The following is a 23,313-nucleotide window of genomic DNA, read 5'->3' as shown; positions in this document are numbered from 1 at the left end:
AAAAAGCTAAAAAACATGGCCAGCGCTGTAAAGATGCCACCGTAAATGTTTGGAAAGCCAGTGGCAGGCAGAGGTAGGAGGGACAGTGAAAGCAGTAAGGCTGTTCTTCGAGACAGCATCAGAAACATCCTTTGGATAAAAAGGAATCATCAGTCACACGAACCTTTGAGACATAAAAAAGGAAAGACGAAAAGCTCTGAAACTTTAGGAGGGAACGAGCCAGTTACTCTCATGAGAACATTACTAGCACTGAGGAAATCTTCTATCCAAACCGCTTTGACCTTGTAACATTCACGGCACCAAATATGTTCAGGAAACCTCAACAATTAACAATTTAGGCTTTCGTGTTCTACAGAAAAGTGAAAGCAGGAAATTTAAAAATAAATCTTCTTCAAGACTGCTGGATTTAAGTATCTTCTGGACCATAATTATTTACAATGGTAAAACCCCTTCAAGCCTGCATTCAAAACCTACTTTGTTAGGCACAATAAATAGGCCTCTGTGGTATTAAGGTACAGAGTGACAAACGCAGAACAAGTCTGCTGTCTGGGTGCAGCTTTATGCACCAGCATAAATCTATATTAACCACAAATAATTTAGATCTCAAATATAAGCTAGATCTAGTAAACATCTACTACATCATTTTAATATACATTCTGAATGTATGTACAAAAAAAAAAAAGAAATTTCATAAAGTGTATCATCATGTCACAGACTTTTCTACCAAACGTGTTAAAAAAAAAAAAATCTGATCCAGTTTTCTCTGAGCATTTCTCTGCTGGCTTAATTTTTAGTTCCATTCTGTAAACACTATTTACAAACTTAAAAAATACGCAAGAGACCTGATTTTACACAATTACACTATGTACATTCAGGTAAGAAGCATGTTATTATGTAACATCATGCAAGAATCCAGATGTTGCTCGCTTATGAGCATGTCAGTCTGCAAACTTTATTCTTCTTTCAGCTTGGTAATCAGTTACTACCTGCCCATTTAAAAAAAAAAACTTGGTTTATGAACACAGTAAACAGTTTGAGTTTGTGCTGCTGCTGCTGCTGCTGATGGTGATGAAGATGACGATGATGATGATGAGATGTATTTGACAGTATCACTTTCAAAAGGTGTCGGTTCAACTACTGCACAGCATCTGTAACTTGTGTGTGTGTGTAAACCAGAAATGTGTGTTTCAGTTTGGCTCTTTTTGTTAAGGCAAAATGTTTGGCACTTGTACAGACTTTGATATTTGACAAATAATCCTGACGTCATCTTCAGGGGGGCTCTGGTGGTGGTTTGTCCAGAGCCGGTCTGGACCAATCTCCGTCTGCTGAAGTGATCTGATCTGAGATGTAAGTCTGGAACAGGAATGTTGCTGAAATACACCTGCAGATGTTGCTGGGTGGAGGAGTTTTTAAGTCTCATTTCAGTCGGAGTCTTTTACCAAACAGCTAACACTAAGAGGGTTGAATGGAACTCTTTCTGCATTGCAGGTCCTACCCAGAGACCCAGCTGTGTGTGGTGGTCTTCACGCCATGCGGGAAACTTTGCTGGGTCACCACTGGCTCAAAGTTGAAGTCCAGTGAGTCTCCATCCATAAGAGTTTCATGGAGAACTGTCTCCATGTCGAACTCAAACTTCTCGATAGACATGTCATCCAGGTCACTGGGCAGTTTCTCTGCATGTGAGGGTGCTAACATGCCCGGTCGGCCGTATCCGTTGGTGTTAAGTGGGCTGAAGCCCCCAGGCATGCCTCCCCCACTGAGGTGGCTGGAGAGGCCATAAGGCATCTGCATGGGGCTTTTGGCTGCAGGCAAACGTGAGTTTCCCCCGTTGTAGCTCAAAGACATGAGCAAGCGGCCATTCATAGCTGGTGATGCGGTCGGGGCTTGGCTGCGGACATTGTGGGGGTGGGGGTGAGAAAGACCGTGAGGGTGACCGTTCCCTCCCGCCATGAGTTTAGCTGCGTGCTGGCTGCTGCTGTATGGAGGCAACATGCAGCCTCCGCTGGACTGATTCACCACTGTGTCCACCGATGGCATGAGCTCTCCGTGCTGGTCAGTGTCTGATGTCAGCAGCTCCTTCAGAAGCCCCGCGGGGCAGCCGTACTGACCCATGCCGGGCCCGAAGCCGGGCTTACTCTCTGACAGAGTCTGCATCTGCATGGAGGACATGGCGTTCATTCCTGCTTGACCGTACACACACTTGTGGTACTCCTGCTGTGACTGTGAAGCCATGCCAGGGGAGCTGTACGCTGGGTAGCCAGGGCTTTGCTGCATCATCGGGGACGGAGAGGACTGGGAGGAGCCAGGGGTCGTTGCCCCACCTCCAACCTGAGAGTTATTGGGTGACAGCAAGTTCAGGTTATCCAGAAGGTTCTCCATGACATTCTCAGAGCTGTGTCCCAGAGAGCCAGTCATCTCTGTGAGACTGGGCAGTGTGGCTGTCATCTTGGCCACCGGGGCTCCTGGGTAACCCATGTGTACATCTGTTTCGCCCAAGTCATCCTCAGGCATGAAGGGTGAGAGGCGGCCGCTCACGGTGCTGGCGTTGGAGCTCGTCCGAGGCCGGAAGCTGTTCCATGTGTCATAATCGTCATTGCTGTGGGAGTTGGGGCTGCCAGGCCACTTTGTGTAGGAGCCTGGGCTGTCTGCACCTCCGTCAGGGCCGCCCTGCAGGGACAGCTGTGGACAGACAGGGAGACACTCAGACTCTCAATGTACCAACAACATTATATAAGCCTGAGACAACTTACAATTTCTATGTGATGAATCATCAAAATCCATCCTAACATGGTGTTATCAGGCCTGATGCATTTATGGTAACTAGTTGGTTAAGCATAACAGCAATTACAAATAATGGAACCTTTATAAAACATTATTTAATATGTGAATTTTTTAGGATAAAATAACTCATTGTGTGTTAAATCACGGACCGCTGCTCGAATGGCTTACCTTTTTCTTTGCCGCTCTTCCTCTGCTCTTAGCAACCTTGCTGTTGTTGTCCATGGAGGCTGCCCTGCGTCGAGGGGACTTTCCACTCTTCCCACCCTCGGGGTTTAGCATCCACCATGAGCTCTTCCCCGTCCCCTCATTCTGGATGCGAACGAAGCGGCTGTGCAGGGACAAGTTGTGTCTAATGGAGTTCTGGAGGGGAGGGAGAGAGGAGGGAAAAAATGGATGTGAAGCAGACAAACAGACAGAGTTGTGTTTGCCCTTCTCTTAAAACACCTCAGATGTCCTTTATCACACAAGTGCAAATCCATCCGTACAGGTGGCTGCTTTTAAAAACATGCTTGCCTTGACACCTGACTTATGAGGAGAAAGAAGAGACTTTTAAGGTCACTCAACAATCTCGTGCTGCTGCTGTCCAAAAAAAACATGTGCACAGGCCCACATACAATAGATGTTAAGAGTTTCTGCATGAGCAACACATCCTGAACAAATACACAGTACAAAAACAGAGAGGGCCTATTGTAAAACGCCATTATACCAACAGTCACATTCCACCTGAGTGTGTGTCTTGTCTAAGCCGGCACAAAATCAAAGGGAGGAAACAGACTAATCTTTCCTCCTTACAGACACATTAATGGCGTGCTCTGACGTTACTTGGTGACACCACCAGTGGAAAAACTAATTTTTGAGCAGGAAGCTAGTGAAGCATTATGAAAACAGGGCAAACAAAAGAGAGAGAATATTTGGCAAATGTCTGCTGAGCAAACCACAGAAAGTGAGACACCCTTTTTTTCTCTCTCTCTCTCTCTCTCTCTCTCTGCTACACTGGAGCTGCTCTGCTTTGACGCTCCAGTTACTTAACATTTCAAACTTCATTTGTTTTTAAACTGTTGTGATTTCTCAACATAAAAGTGTTGCTGAAGTGACCGTTTTCCCCGAGAGGATAATGAATCTTTGGATCAGGTCCTCAACGTGAGTTGTGGTCCGACGCTGCTGTGCCTGCGTAAAGCTTGTTGTTTTGGAGGAGAGGCTGGAACTCCCGGCACACACTCTCGCTCGCACACGGAGCTTAGCATGCATAGTGGTTAACGTCATCAAGTCTGTAGCCTGCTGTGATTCACTACTTCACATCTGGTTCTCAGTCTGCACCCTCTGTGCTTCCTTCACCTCTCCTCTCCTCCACGACTCCGATCTGGTCTCTGACCTGATCCCTCCAGTTTCTGCCAATGTTTAAACTGTTCAAAACCCAAGAGTTATTACATTTTGCAAGATGTAAAATACATCTTAATGCTTTAAAAGTCATCCTGGGAGTTCGGTGTTGCACTAGGCTAAAAATAGAACAATAACAAAAGATATTTCAGAAATCAAAATATCTCGACTTTGAGTCACACTTGCAACATAAGAGCACTCCTAAGTTAGAGGTGTCTGATCCCGACACATTTCACACTCAAACTTCAAAGGCAACAAAGGAGACTGTGCAACCATTTCATCACAAATGAAGTGACTTCTATGTGTGCAGTTGGTTAAAAAAAAAAAAAAGACCTAAATTGGGCAAAAATGACCCCTCATTTCAACTACAACGCCATATTTCAATTTCCTATCCTATTTCTCCATCTCTGCTCCATTCTTTTCAGTCTCTCCACCTCGTTCCTCGCTAAGGAGCCTCCGAGCCACATGAGAGCCTCTACGAGCACTGGTCCCTTCCAAATGAATGTAATTTTCCCTGAACCAAATGACCCGACTGTCTCAGCCAATAGTCTTGGGCTAGTTTGCATGATCTGAGGTACGTGACAGCCCTTCCCTGATTAGCCTAGCAAATGCCCCCCCCCTCCCTCCTCCTTGTTCCTCCTCCTCCTGCTCCTGCACATCAACAGCTATGACAAAGGCGAGGAGTAAAGTCTGGTCATGAGCCTCTCTTTCCCATGACTGCTAAGAGTGTTGCTGATTTCAGCTGTGCTGCAATAAAGAATGCCTGCAATGTGCGCACAGACGCCGGGATGTCCTGCTGCAGCCCTACATCATCTTGATGACAGGAAGGAAAAATCTTGCAGCTAAAAATCTCAGCTCCTGACTTCTATTTTGACTCATGTCGGGGTGTTGATGATTAGGGACGTTTAGAAAACTGTTTGAATGTATTGATGCAAAAAAAGGGAGTAGATGTGGAAGGGTCATAAAACCTCTGTGATGGGAAATACCAGAACTCGGCAGAACTTTGTGTGCTGTGTGGGGAATGTGGCTGAGAATGTCTGCTGTGGCCAATGGAAAAGCCGAGTCTCCCATTGTGTGTCTGCGTGTGTGTGTGTGTGTGTGTGTGTGATAGAGTGTGCCAGCTCATGTTTTTAGTGGAATGGCAGTGTGACAAACAGCAGCATAGTATGGTTTTGATTTTGCAGCTCACTCCACTACAGCGAGTGATGCAGTGGCTTAAAAATCGGGGGGGGAAAAAAAAAAAGCTGAATCTTATTTTAACATTTCTTAGGCAATATTTATTTGATATATTATAGTTAAGAACCTTTTTTTCTTTTGGAATCTGAAACACTATGTGACGGATTTATCTCTGGCTGCAGTACAGGAATCTAAACATTCCAGCTAATCACTGCGTGCAAAGTTCAATTGTAATCACAGCCAACTTGTTAGTATCTTTTAGGAAACAGTAAATGCAGGATTCCCAGCCAGGCAGTCATCACAATCAACATTCCTCAGCAAGGTTACAAAACCCACAATTTCACAGAAGTCAACTTTGATAACTGTCACTGGAGGACGTTCGTATCTTGTTTTGTAAAAGAATACGACAATAACATGTAGGTTTTCTGTCTTCCGCGGCGCAAAAAAATGCAACAAAAATCAGACAAAAGAAATGGAAAGGACCGTGTTCTTCCACTTAAAATAACATCAACACAGTGAAAGCGGCTCGGTTTTGAAACGCCGCAGTTCTTAAGGCTAAAAATCGTTTCTGCGCTGACATAACCGTGCATCTTCGGACTCGTTCGTGCAGCTTTCAGACCTGCAGACCTCTCTGCTGTTCCAAAGCCCACCGTCAGGAGCACCACCTCCATTCTCTGAGTCAACAGAACAGAGCCACGCTGGCAAAACACAAGGAAGTGACCACATGAAAGAGGACTGTGACAGGAAACAGAGCTGACTTCCTGTCTCACAGGAAACATGGTGGTTGGTGAGCGGAGAAAAAGGCATGGAATGCAGAGCCGCAGAGTCGTGATCCAAGTGGACACCGCAAATTCAACCCCCTCCTAAAATTGACGGAGAAGGTTTATGTTTAGCAGCAGGCACTGAGGCTTCTTGTCACAGCGTTAAATGAAAAGTAACATTCCCTTTTGTCGCGTGACTGTTGAAACTGAATTATGAGACTAGATACGTCATGACTCAGCAAGCGGCTGTCGTATGGGCATCTGGGTGGTGTGAGAGCAGGAGAATGTATTTTGAGTATAGGCCTTTTGAGAAGTGAAGACAGAGGGCTTGTGTGTGACAGAGTGGGCTTGAATCAGTAAAGAACACACTGTGCTGATTTTAAACTGCCTCACTGGCAACACTCGTGAAAGGCCTCACTGTTCGGTACATCACCCTCTCCTTGCTTCTCTCCTCTTTACTTCCTGTCCCCCTCCTCTTTTTCTCCATCTTCGCCTTATCTTGTCTTCACTCATCTCTTTGTGATTTTTCTGATTCTTTCACCAACCTCCTCTTTCCACTCCCCATCTCGTTTCTCTCAACTCCTTATGACCCCCCTTTTCTCGACCTGTTTCCACATACTTCAGTCTCACAGGTTGCAGCCATACATCTATGGAAAACCGAAGGCAGCTTGCCAGAGACAGTTGCTGGCACACTGACCGAAGTGCTGACGCTCACAGAGATTCTCAAATGTCAAGCTGTCTTATGAAAAAGTCCCTGCAGGAGTGCAACACCACCTACATGCAGTGCTGCTCTGAATCGAGAGAAGCCGCAAGCGAAACTTCAGCTGCAGAGCCCAGACGCTTATGGGTAAAAGAAAAAAAGTGGTAATGCGCCCTCTTTACTCACTGAAGGTGTGCAGCAGGCATGATCTAACATAGCAGCAGATATTTCACACACTTTTTATCATCGATAGGAACAGATGAAAGTGAAAATGTGGTTTCCCTGAACAATTTCCACTGAACTTATCAGCGAAACGGTGCTGTCCTGAACCGACATTTTCCTCTTTTGTTGCAAATGTCTGAGCCTTAGCAGTAGGTGTGCTTATGCACGGTAACTAGTTATTTTCTGTGTAATGTCTGCAGATGTGACAGTAACATCCTGCAGGGCATCAGACCATTTCTAACCGCCTAGGTAAGTAGCTCCTAAAGCTGCAGCTTGGTCACGTCTGGAGGTTTCTGCTGAGTCCTGCTGAGTTAGAGTGATGAGGTTAAGACAGAAAATGTGCATACCTGTTATTAGCCTAACACCAGCTCAGCACGTCTCCCCACTTAAGAACAGCGTGTGGTTGAGCACACAGCTTCAAGGGAGACGGCAAAGCAACAGGTGACAGTGAACTACCGCTCGCTGAGATCACAAAGTCATTAAAAAAAGGACAGTTGCAGAAGGTTTCTTCTCATTGTGGCTAATGCAATTTAAGCTTTGGGATTCAGAAGTTGACACAGGTTCAAATACGTTTTGGTGCAGAAAGTTCAGAAGAAAAGTGGATCAAAAACTACCAGGTACAAAAGCCTGATGCGCAGTCTAATCTGAATTCACAATCATCTTTCTGACTGGTAGTTTATTCAGCCCAAATCTCTCTGACTGCTTCTTTTATTCAGCTAATTACAATGGAAATCACAACTTCAGAGATGTGTCAAATAAAAGATGCCGCCACCTAAAGATACAAAGCAAAGAAGAGAAAATCTTATGAGAATTTTTACTTGCGACTTTTTGCATTTGTGGCTGTTTTTTGGTTTACTTGGACAAATTTTGGAGCATTTAATCATGATTGTAAAGGCTAATGGTGGTTCGCAGAGGCCATTTTGATGGAAACTGTTAGAAACCTGATTGTGACAATGAATCTTCAGGTGGTCAGCTAAAACAAGCTAAACATGCTCTGCTCTGACAGCTTTCACTGTCATTATGATCCCATCAGGATGGAGGATTGGGGTTATGCAGTCGCAGATTAGAGCACTAAAACAAGGAAAGAAAAAAAACACAAACTACTTAAATAAAGAACAAAGGAGCCATTTAGTGTAAACTGAGAATTATTCCGACAATTCAACATGAAAATATTCTAACAGTTGCGCCATATTGACAAGAAATACAACCAACCTGTTTCTTACTCACAAAATGCATAAATATAATAGTAATAGGCACATTTCCACTTTCACAAAGTAATATGAGCAGACTGTGATGACTTCATGTGTTTGCAGTTCGATAGGTTATCATCAGAGCCAGTGCTGAACTGAACGGTCATAATCACTGACCTATTTACCAAAGTCAATACAGCGATGATCATAAAAGGCAGAGTACAGGAAATGCGGAGCCTCGGAGCCTCGGGTCTTTTCTTTTTTTTTTTAGTATTTACACCCTTGGATTAAAAACAGAAAAAGCACAGTGTGGAGAAAAGGAAATTATTGTTGTTATTAATGTTGCATAGCAGCGAGCAGCACAGCACAGCGCCTCAGGTTTGTCTGGTGAGCAAAACATAAATGTGTCACTGTTAGCAAAGATATAAAAAGTAGTCTGTTTTGCCACAATTTCAAATTTTTTAAAGGTCCTAAATTAAAAATAAAATCTGACCCTAGGATATGGATCTGGCCAAAAATAGCTTGTCCCGGATTTTCTACTCCACAATCTTGGCCTTCTATTCCTTCCTTGTCATCTTCATCGGCTCCTGTGGGCTCTGTGTTTGCTTTTATTTGCTACAGCTTGACTGCACACTTTTGCTGCAATAAAAAAAAATAAAAAGGGTGTCTTTTTCACCAATTGATGATAACTTCTAAAAGATAAAATTGCAAAGAAAGAGGTAAGTGGAGGTCAACACGAAGACAAAGTCTAATGCGCACCCTCTCTGAGTCTCTTTTTTTATTATTCCAAATAGTCATCTGTGATTTGCAGGAAAGCGCCTCTTCAAAATGGTCATTGTCAGATGCTGTGTTATACGACTGTCTTAAAGTACGGATGGAGCGACAGAAAACAGAAGTTATGCAGGAGAAAATCTGTCTGCAAATGTATTTACTGGATCCCTCTTGGCAGGATTGCCAATTCACAATCCTTAGCAAGCAATCTGGGTGCAACCACTCTCCTTTACCCCAAATACACACACTCATAAACACAGCTGAACTTGCAAGCCTGAAAGGATGCTGGCTGGTTAAGCTGAGGATTGATCGGTCACAGAGACCTTTCAGACAAATGATAAATAGTTTGTGAGTGTTTTTGCGTGACAGTAAAGCAAAGCCGCTGATGCTCCTGGACCTTTCCTCGCTGTGCGAGACGAGTGGCTTCTTAGACGAATGGCAGAGAGACTATTAGCAAACTTCCTGCTGCATTGCATCCGCACAGGAAGAGCTGGCCAGTCCTGATACTGCTCCCACTGATGCCCCTGGTTTACATGCAAAACACAGCTAAATGAGACCCTGCTAAGGTGCAGAGCAAAGGGACAGCCCGGAGAAACCGGCGGGTTCAAGAGCCACAACTTCCTAATCAAAGTTCTCATGTCTAACTGGGCAAAACAAGAGGAAAAAGGAAAGTCTGGGGCCTTGTACAGGTAAGCTTCAGCACAGGGATTACAATGGTGGATAAAGGCATTACTGTACATCTTAGAAACAATTACCCACGTAAGATTTGCCCTCATTAGGAATCCAAATAAACAGAACTTGCAGAGGGAATGATAAATCATCTAAACTTCCTTCCAGTTCGGCCAAGTTTGACGTTTGGAAAAATGACTAAATAAACAAGCAAGCTGACAATAAATTCAGATCTCACTTCACCTGTTTAAACATGTGTGTGATTTATGAGTATTATAGTAATACTTCTGCTACTTCTTACTAGTACTACTAGTAATACTTTTTCTAAAAATATGATTGGATGTAGTTTTAGCTCCTGGAAAAAACTCATTTAAATCCATGAATGCTGCAAAATTTAGTCTACATCCTCTGTCATGTTACATGACTGACAAAAAACTCTAAAGTAAGCTCTTTTTAAAGCAGAGAAATCTGTGTAATGTGCTCCACCATGTCTGTTATGAGCGATCCCTTTATGACTCTCTGTATAATTACATTGTAATAACACAATCATATAATGTTCCTGTCATCTGGATTTTGGCTTTGGATTGTAAATTATGACAGCTACGCCTTAGCTGCTTAAATGCACACACTGCAACTCCTTACCATAATTTAACCACAGAAAAAAGAAAGCACACAAGCAAAGAATAAACATTTATTTCCCCAACAAGACAAACCTCGCATGTTCCCTTTCTCTCTTGTTAGCGATAGCTCCTTTGAAATAATGTCACGCAGCAATGGGAGCTGTGTGTTTACATGTTGCGCTCTCCCTTGTGCTTGTTGATTTCCTGACTCAGGCTTAAGCAGCACGCAGCTCATGCGTACAGACAGGGACCGGGTTGTGCTGGTCAAGCTCACCATGCTAAAATATGTGCATGTGTTGCTATGTGCAACACAATGTGAGTCTGTAAATGCACAGAGCTCTGTCTGTGGAGTGGGGATATTTTTTGCCTCTGATCAGCTCAGCCATTGGGCTGGGCTGCTAGCCTGCTCACCCTGGATAAAGATGCAGTGTGTGGACCACTACTGGGCGCCTGTGTGGCAGCCTGCGCCCATAGACCCGACCCACTGCTGCATCCTTAGGGGTTGGGAGTGTTGTGGTGGATTTATTTATGTGCTTGTAAACTGCCAAACACGGGGATATCCCAGAACTGGGATCCAGTCGCTGATTCCAAAAAAGTTTAAAGGATTCCTCGTAAACACACCTCTTTTCTTGTTATTTTATTTATTTATTTATTTATAACATCATAAAGCATTTTTATAAATAGTAGTATTTCTGAAGTGCCTTTTAAAGATCAGCCTGTTGTGGGGTTACACTAGTAATTGTTTATGAGAAGCAGGAAAATGTGGATACCTGTGAGCTCAAACGTCAACAGCAAACCTGAAAAGAAGAGAGAGAGAGAGAGAGAGAAAAAAAAGGCCGCCCACACTGCGTGAACGCTGCCTGTTCTCACGAGTGTAAGCCTGCAGCTCTGCAGGCCTGCTGGGCACAAAAAAACACCGCCCAATTTGCTTTTAGAGTTGTTTTGGACTTCAGTACTTGAAAAATTGAATGTAATATGATACTTGGTAAGACTGAATGAGCAGCTGGTTACAATTATCATGTCAGCAGCTGATCAGCTGTTATCACACAGTCCTGGTCTTAATTCAGCTGAGATGCGCATCACATCCACAAACCTGCAGCCGTTCCTGCAAGGCACTTTGGTGCTTGCCTGTCGCCTGTTTACGATGAAAAAGACACAACTTTAACTCTGCAGTGTTCAAGTGTTTTAAAAGAGATCCTGAAAACTGGATATCTCACAGATATTTAAAAAAACAAAACAAATCTGTTATTGTTCTTCAGCTTTTTTTCTTTTTTATTTAATCATGAGCGTCCTTGTTGATAATACAGTGGAGCCATGAGAAGACGTGCAATCAGTTCTGACAATGTGCTGTTTTTCTAAACACGTCACATGAGGACGGCTGCATTTGACCGGTAAATACAAGAAGTGCTCAGATAGATTCAGAGAACGTTGTATTTTTCATTCTTTCACCATAAACATGACACTAGCTTAAATTGGAAAACTTTGTCCTCTGTGCTGAAGGAACAACTTAGTAATTATGGCATCAAACCAACCAAGATTTGGACTTGATGTTCCGGTCAGTGGAGTCATTACAAAGCTGGCATCGGCACAAATCCGGCCTGGAAGTAAACAAGAACTACTCACTTCAGTACTTACTTTACTTTGGCTCTTTTTAAACGACGACCATATGTATGTCGTTGGCCACGTATCTCAATATCACGTATCTCTCAATTGCGTACCACAATATCTCAATATGATCATTCAAAGTGATGATCTCTCCAAACGGGGACGGGGCAACAGGAGCGAGTTAAGAGGAAGGATGTTTAAAAATGTCGGAAATACAGGAAAAGGAAGAAGCCACTGAATCTGGCGTCACGCTCAGTGTTGCTTCCTCTGCTCATGACATCACTAACCGGGTGCTGCATACCTTGAGCTGCTCTGAAACCAACCCACTTCCTGTCAGTCAGGGGATGAAATCTGCATCTCTTCAAAAGAGACATGAGCAGGTAAAACACGACAAGAGAAAAATGTAGAAAAGCCTTGGTGCAGTCACGGTGCGGATGCACTTTGTGGAGCATTAAATCTGCCTCTTTTCCTCCAGTCAGAGCTTCCACTCAAGAGAAATAATGAAGACCGTGAGACTGATATAAGCTCAGCACAATCACAGAAAGTTCTAATGGCATAAAACCTCTCCTGACAGCTTTCTATCTTAAGACTGCAACCTTAAGAGCAAATTAAGATGAAGGGCAAGTTATTTTTCAGATGCCTGATTAATTCTAAGCATTTTTTTTATCAACGTCTTCAAAGGGATATGAATGAATCACTGGGAGAAAAATGAGTCTGCATGTGGTTCACATCAAACACAAGTTGAATATTTGCGACCTGCAGACCGTACAGCGAATCCATTTAAACATATATCTTACGCAGCATCCCAGAAATGTGTTGGATTCTGTCAGGAAACTACATTTCACCTCATGTAGCAAAGAAAGTCTTTGGAAACTGCTGACAGAACTTTGTTTGACTGGAAACATTAACTCTTGTGGGATGTGCTCCTCTTCCTTCTGCGGGGTCTTTTGTTTACAGACAACACAGACAATTGTCCGGCAAAGTTTCAACGCAGCAAACCCAAAGTCAACACTCCTGGAGGTGATTGGGCTCTGCCTTTGCCTCACACACACACGCTACGGCCAACCTGCTACCACACACACAGATATTACAGGCTTTCTGATTTAATTGTGGGTTTAAATTTCCACTCATGCCAGTTATATTGCCCTGATCAGAGTTCATGTATGTGATGGAGGGGCTGAATGAATGTGTGATGGTGTGATAATGCAGGGCCAGTCTCACAGGCACCGTGCATAATCGCTTCAGGGCAGGAATTGCACAACAAAGTGGGCCTGGGTAATGCCTGTGGTTTGGGGCCCTCAGCAGTGAGCTGTCCTGTCCTATAATAAAAAAAATTTTTTTTAAAAGTGCTCTGCGAACTCGTTGTGCATCTGCATCCCGTTCACACGCATACATGCGTTATGACAAATTGACAGGACAGAGTTTTCACATGCGAAGAGGCATTGGTGGGTTTCACTTCTCATTTGATCAGGGATTTAAAATCCACACAGAAGTTCCTTTTTCTCACAGCACAAAGCAAAGCTGAGGTCTTTTTCCTCTATCAAGCAGGAATTTCTCTTTCTTTCTCATCTTTCTGACTGATGGGAAGTTGTGATATCATACGGAGAAGCAGCATATTCTGCGAAACAAAGTGCCAAGCCTGAACAGACCCACTACCAAAACAAACGGTCACGTGCTGCAGTTCCGCTACTCCCAAACCCGCACTCAGAAAAACAGAACATTCTGACTCATCCCAAATGACTGTTTACCTGACACCAGCGCTGGATCTCATCTCCATATTTTCATCTCTAGCGTAAAACAACCAGCGTAGCCACCCCTGCCCTGTCCCAGTGAATGACTCTCTTTTAGTATCTTCTGTATATCACTCACTGAATGATCTGTTCTCTGTCTGGTCTGCAGCCAGAAAGCAGACTGACAAAACAAAACCCTGGCAGGAGTGCTGGAGGGCTGTGCCATGCCAGTGTCTGAGGTGGGTGGAATCACCCGTGTACACATTTGACATGATTCGTTTGAATTTGCAAAATGAAAGGGGGCACTTTACGGGATTTTCCAGAGTCCATTCCAGTGAGATAAAGGCTCAGTTAAGTGTTAAGTTACCAGCTGCAGCGCCAGCTTTTTACTAACTCACGCTGAAAATAGGAGCTTTTTGCTTCTGCTTCCCATCTCAGGAAACAGTTTCACAGATAATGTTGTCATTACCAAGGATCCACATACTTTCAGATAAGTTTCCTTATAGTTTGATTGTTGGTTACATTTTATTTTAAAGGATTTACTGAACTTGGGATTTTTGCTTCTATCAGTGGAAAGTCTTTTTTTTTATTTATTTATTTTTCTTCAGGAAAAATAAAAAAATCTCCAAAACCCCTTTAAAGACAGGCAATGGAAAGCAGCAACACATGGAAGAAATTGCCAACATTCATTTGAGGTTGATGTCATCCGGTCAGAATGGCTGGATCCATAAATAAACACACGTGTACCACACACAGACATAAACATGCAAACGCCATTTGATAGCCACTTTGCACCACTCTGACCTGCTTTCCTGTCTGCTTTATTCTTTCAGTCTGCGGAGGTTTTATTAATACCCTAAATATGTTTCTTGGTAAAATGGAGAGTAGAGAGTAACATGGACGCTGGAGATGAAAGGTAAACAAATCCCGAGCTGGTTTGATGGAAAACATGACGTGAAATCATTTGCAGGGCTACTAGTTCAAAACGTTGCTCAATCAGATCAGTGTGGACGAGAACAGTTACATCACTTTTTTCTTCTTCTTTTTTTTTTTTTTTTTTTTTTATACATTGCTCTCTGCCAAAACCACCAAAACAAGTGGATCCTTGTGTGCCAAAGACACAGACGAGTAAATAGTCAGTGAAGGTGGAACATTTTGATTTTAGTCAAATTTACCAGCTTTTTCCTGCTTAATGGACTTCATGGGATAAAAGAGTCGGAATATTTACTGATGAAATTATTACCAACACAGACCTAGACAGAGGGGTGGTAATCATCAATGCCCACAGCTTCTGCGGTATTTAATGCAGAATGTGCCAATAATGGTGAATCAGCACTTTAAAGCACAATGTGCTCCAACAACTAAGTGAAGGGGAAAGGGCGGCCGTAAGGAGATGCTGGATTTGAAATCAGCCAAGGAGAAAAAGGAAAGGCAGAGTATCGCTCCACGATAAAACAGATATGAAAGTCTGTGCTGGAATGTTCCCTGTGTCTGCCTGTCTGTCTGTCTGTCTGCCATTGTGATTGTGCATCTGCCAGCAGCAAGGCTTTAATTATGAGGCCCAGGTTATGTGCGCACACGCACACACATATGCACACACACGAGACTAGCGTCCCACATATCTCTAACACAGTGCCTCACAGTTCCGCTGACTAACCAGTGGCACCAGACTTTGGCCTGCGGCTCCCTGATTCCAGTAAATGTCTTGTTATGCAACTCCTAACAAGTGTCACCCAGACTGAACTTAGAGCATTCTGGGTCTCTCTGCTCATCTTTATCGCTTCATTTTCCTCTGGAGGACAGCGAGGCGTTGGCTAGTTAAGGTTTTGATGGCATGGGGAGGACGAAAAGAGGGAGCGGTGGGAGACATTAACCCTTTAAAATATGAAGTGTGGCATGTTTGTGCTGAGGCAGAAAAGCAGGAGTAGTAAGGCAGGCTGAGCAGGCAGGAAATGGGGAGGAGGGCGCGGAGAGCTCCTTCAGCTCTTTGCCTGAGAAACACAGCTGCCCCTCATGTCTTGGGGCAATGCCAAGGTTGGACTCCTCTACTGCCTCAGTGGGGTGAGAAAGAGGTGTGTGCGTGTGTGTGTGTGTGTGTGTTTTGAACCAGCAGAAACAGGAGGGTCGCTGTTCTAGCCAACTCTCTGTCCCACTAATACACATTTGTATCCCGAGAAACTAACAGTCTGTGAGTGGTGATAAAGTACAACCAGCTTTGTGCTCACTCAGGATTATAGCACCTAAAGTCTAAGTGACACCAGCAAACTCACACAAACTTTTGCAGGATGTAAACATGAACATGGAAACAATAAAGGAAGTTGGTGTTTGGTTGATGGCAGGATCACAGCACAAAAAACAACAGCTGCTTATTACTGATGGTATCTGAAACACCTTAAATTAAGGATGTTGGATTGTGGGTCAGACTTGCCTTTTAACACACTGATTACTTGGGGTGGGAAAATCGAATTGAAAAATCAAATATCGGGATTTTTGCTTCACAATTAAATTTTTTTTTTCTTTTTAATTAAAAAAAATCGATTTTTTTCCAATAAAAATTTTTTAAAAATCCTTTCGAAAATTTTTGTCATTTTTATTGTTTTTATTGATCTTTTAACTTTTCTTCTTGGGCATTATATCAGCAGAATGACAGTCTGGCTACTGTTTTGTTTTTCCTACTTAAAATCAAGAAAAATGATGAGCAAAAAACGTTTTGTGCATTTTTTGTTGGCAGTCTACAAAAATAAGTAATACTGAGGAATCATGAGAATTGCTATTTAAATCGAATCAGCACCCTAAAAAAATCAGAATCGAATCGGGAAAAAAGCATCTTGTCACAGCCCTACCGATTACCTACATACCGCATACTGCATTTCCAAGGATGTTGCACTGACAATCTTTCAAGGGGTGATTATTCTCAGCCACAAGTAAATATTAACTGATTGAACACATGAGCGGAGCAGCAGATTCCACTTTTTCCCTTTAAGATCAGTCTGTTGAAATCCAAGCAAACAGAAAGTAATCCAGCCACAGTAAAGCTCGGAGTTTATTCCCCGCACATGCAGCTGAAAAATTACAGACTTGGCCTGACAAATAACCGGCTTGCTGTTAAGTTGCTTCAGCATTAAAACACACTGCAGCTCCAGCCTGAGGAGCCTCTAGTGAAAGATGTTTGCACACTACAAGCTGCATTCTTCACTCTGTTCTGCAGCATTGTTTGATTGCATTTAGATGGTAACTATGAGATGAAAAGTGTAATGCCTGGCATCCCGTCCTGCGATACTTGCAACCAGCTAAACTTACTGCAATAAAGCAGTTAGGATAAGATCAACATGATAAATGACTAATCTTAGCTACCAGCCTTATTAGCAGGAGTTTATATGCAGGGCTTTAAATTTCTTTTTCGCTGGTTCAAGCAGAATCAAAGTTTAAACGTTTGACTTGTGATAGTGCCGTAAAACTCAAGAAGATTCTAAATATTTACAACAGATCTGATCCTGGGATACATGGCTTTGGTTTCCTCATCTGCTGCATAACTTATCCGAGCCTCTCCTCTCGCAGTGTTTACTGTAAGACTGAGCGGGATGGAGTCAATAGGTGCATTTACACGGTAATGACCCTAGTGTCCTTTGCTGTACAATCTGCTCAGACCTACGTGTTTGTCTGCTCCAGCACAGTTTGTTTTGAGATCCATGGGAGTGTTTACCAGCGTGGGTTGAGGAATTTCAGGTCAAGAGAGCGTCGTGTACAGAGAAAACCTACAACTGAATTGATCCCGATACTCACATCAAAGCGTACCTGCACCATCCAGCTCCACCACCCGAAAGCAAATATTTATACTGTAGTGACGTACAAAAAGAGAAAAATATGAGGAAGGACAGATTTTTGGGAGGTTTGCACATGTGTTATACTATACCGATGTGCAATGAATGAGTGCTTGTGAAACGTGAAGAACGTACTTTAATGTGAAATGTCTTTTACAACCATTAGAAATAAATAAGCAGGTCTGCAGAAAGGTTTGGTGACACATCATCAGCCATCTGCTCTCCTTCCTGTGATTTGGCATCGTGCAGCAGGGCCAGTGTCCAGTCTAATCTGAGAGCTCCTCCAAGCTGGTCCCACCTGACACAACTGTCCTCAAAATTCACACTGTCACAGACGGCCTGATAAGTGTGGAGGCTGTCGTGAGTCAGATCTGTGGAAGATCGGCCGCGCTGCAAAACAAGCTCTACCTCAAGCAATTACCCGACAGACAGGCTTAATCGCACATTAATAAAACTTCACATGCTTCACCTCACAGCGGGGGGGGGGGATGCGTTTGCTGGGAGAGGTCAGTCACATGGAGAAAGAATCCTTAACAAGTTAATTGCAGCTAATATTTGAAAGCGCTGAGCCGCCGTTGCTTCCTAGGAACAAAGCACTGGTGTGGTGTCGCAAGTGACAGCATGTCACACAGGAACCAGGCGGCTCATGACTTATTCAGGGGGTGAATCAACACAATATTTGTACAAACCACACAACATGCTCTGATTCTGAGTGTCTGAAAGGGCGCTGAGTTCTAACTAAAAGGTTATTCCAGCTGAGCACTTTAGTCTAAACTCACTCTGCAAAGCGCGTCCGCGCTACAACAAGTCGCCGTGATGTTTGAGCGGGATGTGTCAAAATGCAAAAGCCGTGCTTTGGAGCTTTCATTGCAGCAAAAAACAAGAAATAAACCCTATAAACTGTCATTCTTCATCTATACCACAGGGAAGTTCTTATTTGGCTCTCTTTGCTTTATAAGTGATTTTGCTCTGAAGGGACAATGTGTGATGGCCCCCCTGTGTGGAACCGACTGGAGCTCTATGAATAACTCCCCTCGCAGCACTGAATGGCACTTTATTTTCCCACAGTATTACTCAGTTTACACCCCCAACATGGCAGGATAAGCATCAAGCCTAGGCGGCGGCTGAGCAGCCCTCTCCAAGCTGCCAGTCACACGAAATCGGTTAAGGAGATGAAACGGCAGCGAGACATTTCACTCTTTATTTAACTTAACTTAATAACACACAGATTCATGTTAAAGTTGCATCAGTGTGGCTTTTTTGCCTGCTTTACAAAATGTAAATGATTGACTGATGGAGATAATGATGTTTTAGATAATTACCTAACAGTCCCTTGCTGTAAGCGTTCTCTGATTTGTAGTTGAAAATAATTACACAGTAACCAGAGAATATCTTTCAGAAGGTGCTGACCACAGAATACAAGAGTCGTGTGGTAAAAGATGCTGTTTTTCACTCTGGAGAAGCTAAGACTGCTAATGAAGCTGCAGTTATTGTATTGTGGGATAAGTGCTGTGCTAATGGAGCTGAAGCTGACAAGATTTCCCCTATTTTAGTGTTAGTATTTAAACTTATCTCATTACAGGGGAGACTAAACGGTTCGAAATGGTGTGAAAAGCTTAAAAGGTGTTGACATGCTGTGGAAAAAAAAGGGATGCGATTTAAATTGAAAATCCTTGATTTAATAAGAGAGAGATGAAAAGGATGTGCCAGCAGAGAGCCTGTGGCCAATCTTCCTCCAACGCGCCGTGCTGCTACGGTTTTTCTACGGCGTTACCGTTAAAATGATTTATTCTGTTCAAACGTGATGCATGTAAACACACGGCGGGATTGAACTTCTTCTGGCTCATGTAAACATACAGGTTTGATCAAAATATTCTTAACCTTTTCACTCCACATGGCGTGTGAGCAATGCAGTCAAAGATGTATGTGCTGCTGTGAATTCAGCATCACATGCTGGAAGTGTTTGAGTGTTTTTTTTTTTTTTTTTTTTTTAAGAAAGTAATCTGACATTAAACTTCTCACATGCTTGATTGGGTAATTTATAAAACAAAATCAGCAAACATGTCTGGCATTCTTTACAGGCAGCATGTTATGTTTAGGGAGTGAAATGAGCACCACTCCTTTTAGCAAGAAAAATACCAAACCTCATGGTAAAAGCTCTTCGCCAATGAATCATTGCAAATCCATAGAGAGGGTAAGTGGAACCTTTTAAAGTATGAATGCTCATGGTGAATGAATAAAGAGAAAGGGCTTTTAGGGGACAAAATGCCCTATGTGGACTATATGACCACCCTAGTGACGCATCTGTCCGCTACCTGCTTTGTTTACAGTGCATGTTCCACAACATTGAAGGGGTTTTTCCACTCACATTTAGCCTGACGTGACAGATCTACATCTGACAGCTCAACGGGCCATAAAACTAAACCAAAAATACAAAATGTAAAGGCAGGTTCAGAATATTTTCTATACTGTATCCATGTAGGTTTAAGATGGAGTAAGAACTAAAAGAAGGACATTGTGGCTGACATAAATGTGTCATCTCTCAGCACATGACTCAAACATGCGAGCCTCCTCTAACGGGGCAAGACAAAGAAAAACCCACTCTACAACTGCTTTAAATTTCATCCACAGCCCAGACAGCATATAAGAGAGGGCAGCTGGAATAAATCCTTCACTGTGTGGCTACAGGCTCAGAATGATTTCCTGCTGGTGAGCAGACTGCCATTAATTTATTGTCAGACACCACTGAAACTATGCGTCTCCAAAGAAAAGTTTACGCCCTTCAATAGTGTTCAGTGGGAGGGCCTGTCAAACCACATCAGAAATTTTTAGTCCACTCTTGTGTAATGTTTTGGACAGTTTCTAGGACACATGAATGCCTCTGGTATCTCCTTGTGACACAGATGTTAAATGCAGCTGCAATCAGTCGAAAATGTCTGATATGGAAAACTGTGATTTTGCTTCAAAATCCAACCCTTTCTTTTCTTTCTTTTACATGAGTATTTTAATGAATATCATATCGCAGAAAGCAATAAGGCAAACAGAAAAAAAAAAATCCCAGTTGAATCAGGAGACTCACATAAGTCACATACTGCAGAGAGAAGTCAGATGACTGTCCAAGGTGATGGTAGTAATTGGTCAGATTACAGAATGGCCATGAGCTGGCTGGATAACAATGAAGGGTGACATGTTTTCTCCACAGTGTCTATAACTAAATACTCTATTATTGATGCTGCTTTATGTATTGTTGAAACATTAATGTTTCCAAAGGTCCCTGCAGAACAGCCAACAGTGATAAGACAAGTTGAAGTTATGAGAGATGATGGAGGAAAAAAAGATCAATTAAAAACCCTGACCAAAAAAGACATTAAACTGACTATTAAAGACCACAGACAAGCCGGAACTCCCTGAAGGGATATTACAGCAATACCACAGGGGATAAAAACAGCATAAAGCACACTTTAGTCCATATAAACCCACGGTTAAGTACCACAGACACAACAAAACTCCCCACTGTATAACTTTATACAGGAACAGGCGCGGGCCATTGCTTTATGCATAAACAGCCATTCATGATGTTAACGCCTACTTCACACACACACACACACACACACACACACACACACACACACACACACACACACACACACACACACAACGCCTACTTCACACACACACACATACACACAACATAAAATCCCCAGAGGAAAAAAAGCATCACAAGAGAAAGAGAGGAGAAACCCAAAAAACGTACCTTCCAACCAGCAGAACTGTTGCTGTCTCCTTTATCTTTGAAATAAGGCACACTTTTCACCATCCAGTCATAAATCTGAGATAGAGTTAATCTGCTCTCCGGAGAACTTTCGATAGCTTTGGTGATGAGGTCTGCATATGACATATTCCCCCAGGCGTTTCGCCGGGAGGAGCTGCTCTTCCTCTGGGCAGCGGCGGCAGCAGCGGCCGCGGCCGCAGAGGGCGACGAGCCCACCGGGGTGGAGAGGAGCGGCACCTGCTGATGCTGCTGCTGCTGATGCGGGAGTTGCGGGTTCGGGTGTTGCTGCTGATGCTGATGATGTTGCTGCTGCTGCTGCTGCTGCTGCTGCTGCTGTGGATGTGGAGGTTGCTGGTGGACGCAGTTCTCCTGACACTGGAATTCATTGCACAGGATGACCGGCTTCTGCTCCGTGAAGTCCTCATTCTCCTCCAACAGGCTCAGGTTGTTGATGAACTCTGCGTTGCTGCCCGGCTCCTGCTTCACAGACGGCACCGGCGAGGATGTGTTGGAGTCGCCCGGGTTGATAAACTCCGGCCGGGGCAGGGGCCAAGTGCACGAGCGGGGCCGTGACAGAGGCTCAAAATCCGGGTCGATGTCCACCAGGTGTGCTTGCTGGGCTGCTTCCGCCATGGTCGACAGGTAAATGAGAGAAGTGTTACAATGTCATCAAAGTGTGACGAACCTGTCGCCCCTCAAAGAAAACAGCAACTTTGCCTTTGAAATGCGCGGAATCACAAGATAAGTCTGGCCTGGAAAGCTCCGCCTGGGCGAAAAGTCCTCACCAAATGTCACATCCCAAACCGGTAGAAGCGCGAGCAACACGTATAAAAAGCGCGTGTTTAAAGAGCCTTTCGAGTTAAATAAAGTTGAGAAAGTGTCAGCCTGTAGAACCGCTGGCTTGTTTATTGTCATCCAGTCGTGAAGATGTTCCGTGTGCGCCTCGCACAGCCTGTTGACTCTGAACAACAGCATGTGAGGACTTACTGGAAGTATCATTTGTCAGATGACGCCACCCATATTTGACTGACAGCTGCAATGGACCAATGGACGCCATCTAAGAAGTTTTCAGGGCGGGGGAAAACTCTTGTTTTTAATTCTCTGGGGATAAATGTGGACCACAAATGCAACATCTCTCTGATGGCTACATTTCCTCTTTGAATGAAAACATGTGCACAGCTGGACAAACTAAACATTTGACCCATTTTTCAGGTATTAAAAAAAGAAACGAAAAAATACACAGAAGTCTGTTTGAACCCTGCAGGATAAAGTTTGCACCAAAATCTTGAGTATTACTCAGTTTGCTAACACTCTAAATCCAACTAGACTTGTAAGGCAGGTAAATATTTGTCATTTGTTGAATTTTGATATGTTGTCTGATTATGTAATAATGAAGCTGAGTAATAAAAACAGGGGCAGCCTGGGAATTAGATCAAAGGGTTCTTAACCTAGCACATCAACCATATAAAGCTACACTGAGGTTTTTTAAGAGGGAGTGAGAGGAACAGTGAAAACCAAGGAAACATCTGGAAGGCAAAAAAAAAAATACCCAGATAAAATTGCCCATCATGCCAAGCTGAGTCAAGTGCACTATTTCACTGTGTTATGATAATAATCATGAAGCATTAATCTCACTAGAGGAATAACTTCCTTCAATCCCTTGATAGAATAAATGTCTTTTCATTCATATTTAAATGTGGCATGTTCACATTTGTTGATCATAAATGAGAAATGTCCAGTGAGAGGTGTCAGAAGGTGTGGGTCATACTCGTTGCCCCCTGACTTGGTGCCAGTCTATCATACCATCATGGCTATATCTATCTATCTATCTATCTATACATACATACTTACATACATACTTACATACATATATATATATATATATATATATATATATATATATATATATATATATATATATATATATATATATATATATATATATATATATATATATATATATAGCCCTTTTCAAGGCACCCAAAGCACCTCACATTGAAGCCATTCATTCACTCCTCATTCGTACTTGGTGATGGGAAGCTATGTGTGAAGCCACAGGTGCCCTTGGGGGACACAACGATGGAAACACAGTGGCCTCAATAACCAAAACCGAAACAC

At 43.2% G+C, this 23,313-nt stretch overlaps 1 protein-coding gene across 1 annotated transcript in view; it reads right to left on the bottom strand.

Moving 5' to 3' along the window:
* The window catches only part of foxo1a (forkhead box O1 a), a 23,086-nt gene extending 941 nt beyond the window's left edge, over positions 1-22,145 (bottom strand). Inside the window, exons 1-3 of the mRNA XM_079246750.1 lie at positions 21,178-22,145; positions 2,950-3,141; positions 1-2,679 (exon numbers count right to left, since the gene is read on the bottom strand). The exon at positions 1-2,679 is cut by the window's left edge and continues 941 nt beyond it. Of these exons, the coding sequence (XP_079102876.1) occupies positions 1,492-2,679; positions 2,950-3,141; positions 21,178-21,828 (2,031 nt within the window). The 5' untranslated portion in view covers positions 21,829-22,145 and the 3' untranslated portion in view covers positions 1-1,491. The remainder of the gene's footprint in view (positions 2,680-2,949; positions 3,142-21,177) is intronic.
* Between the last annotated feature and the right edge of the window lie 1,168 nt (positions 22,146-23,313).

Source organism: Telmatherina bonti, assembly GCF_933228915.1.
Source record: "Telmatherina bonti genome assembly, chromosome: 9".
Taxonomy (NCBI): Eukaryota; Metazoa; Chordata; class Actinopteri; order Atheriniformes; family Telmatherinidae; genus Telmatherina; species Telmatherina bonti.
Note: the sequence above shows the minus strand (reverse complement) of the source record. Positions and strands in the feature narration are given on the sequence as shown.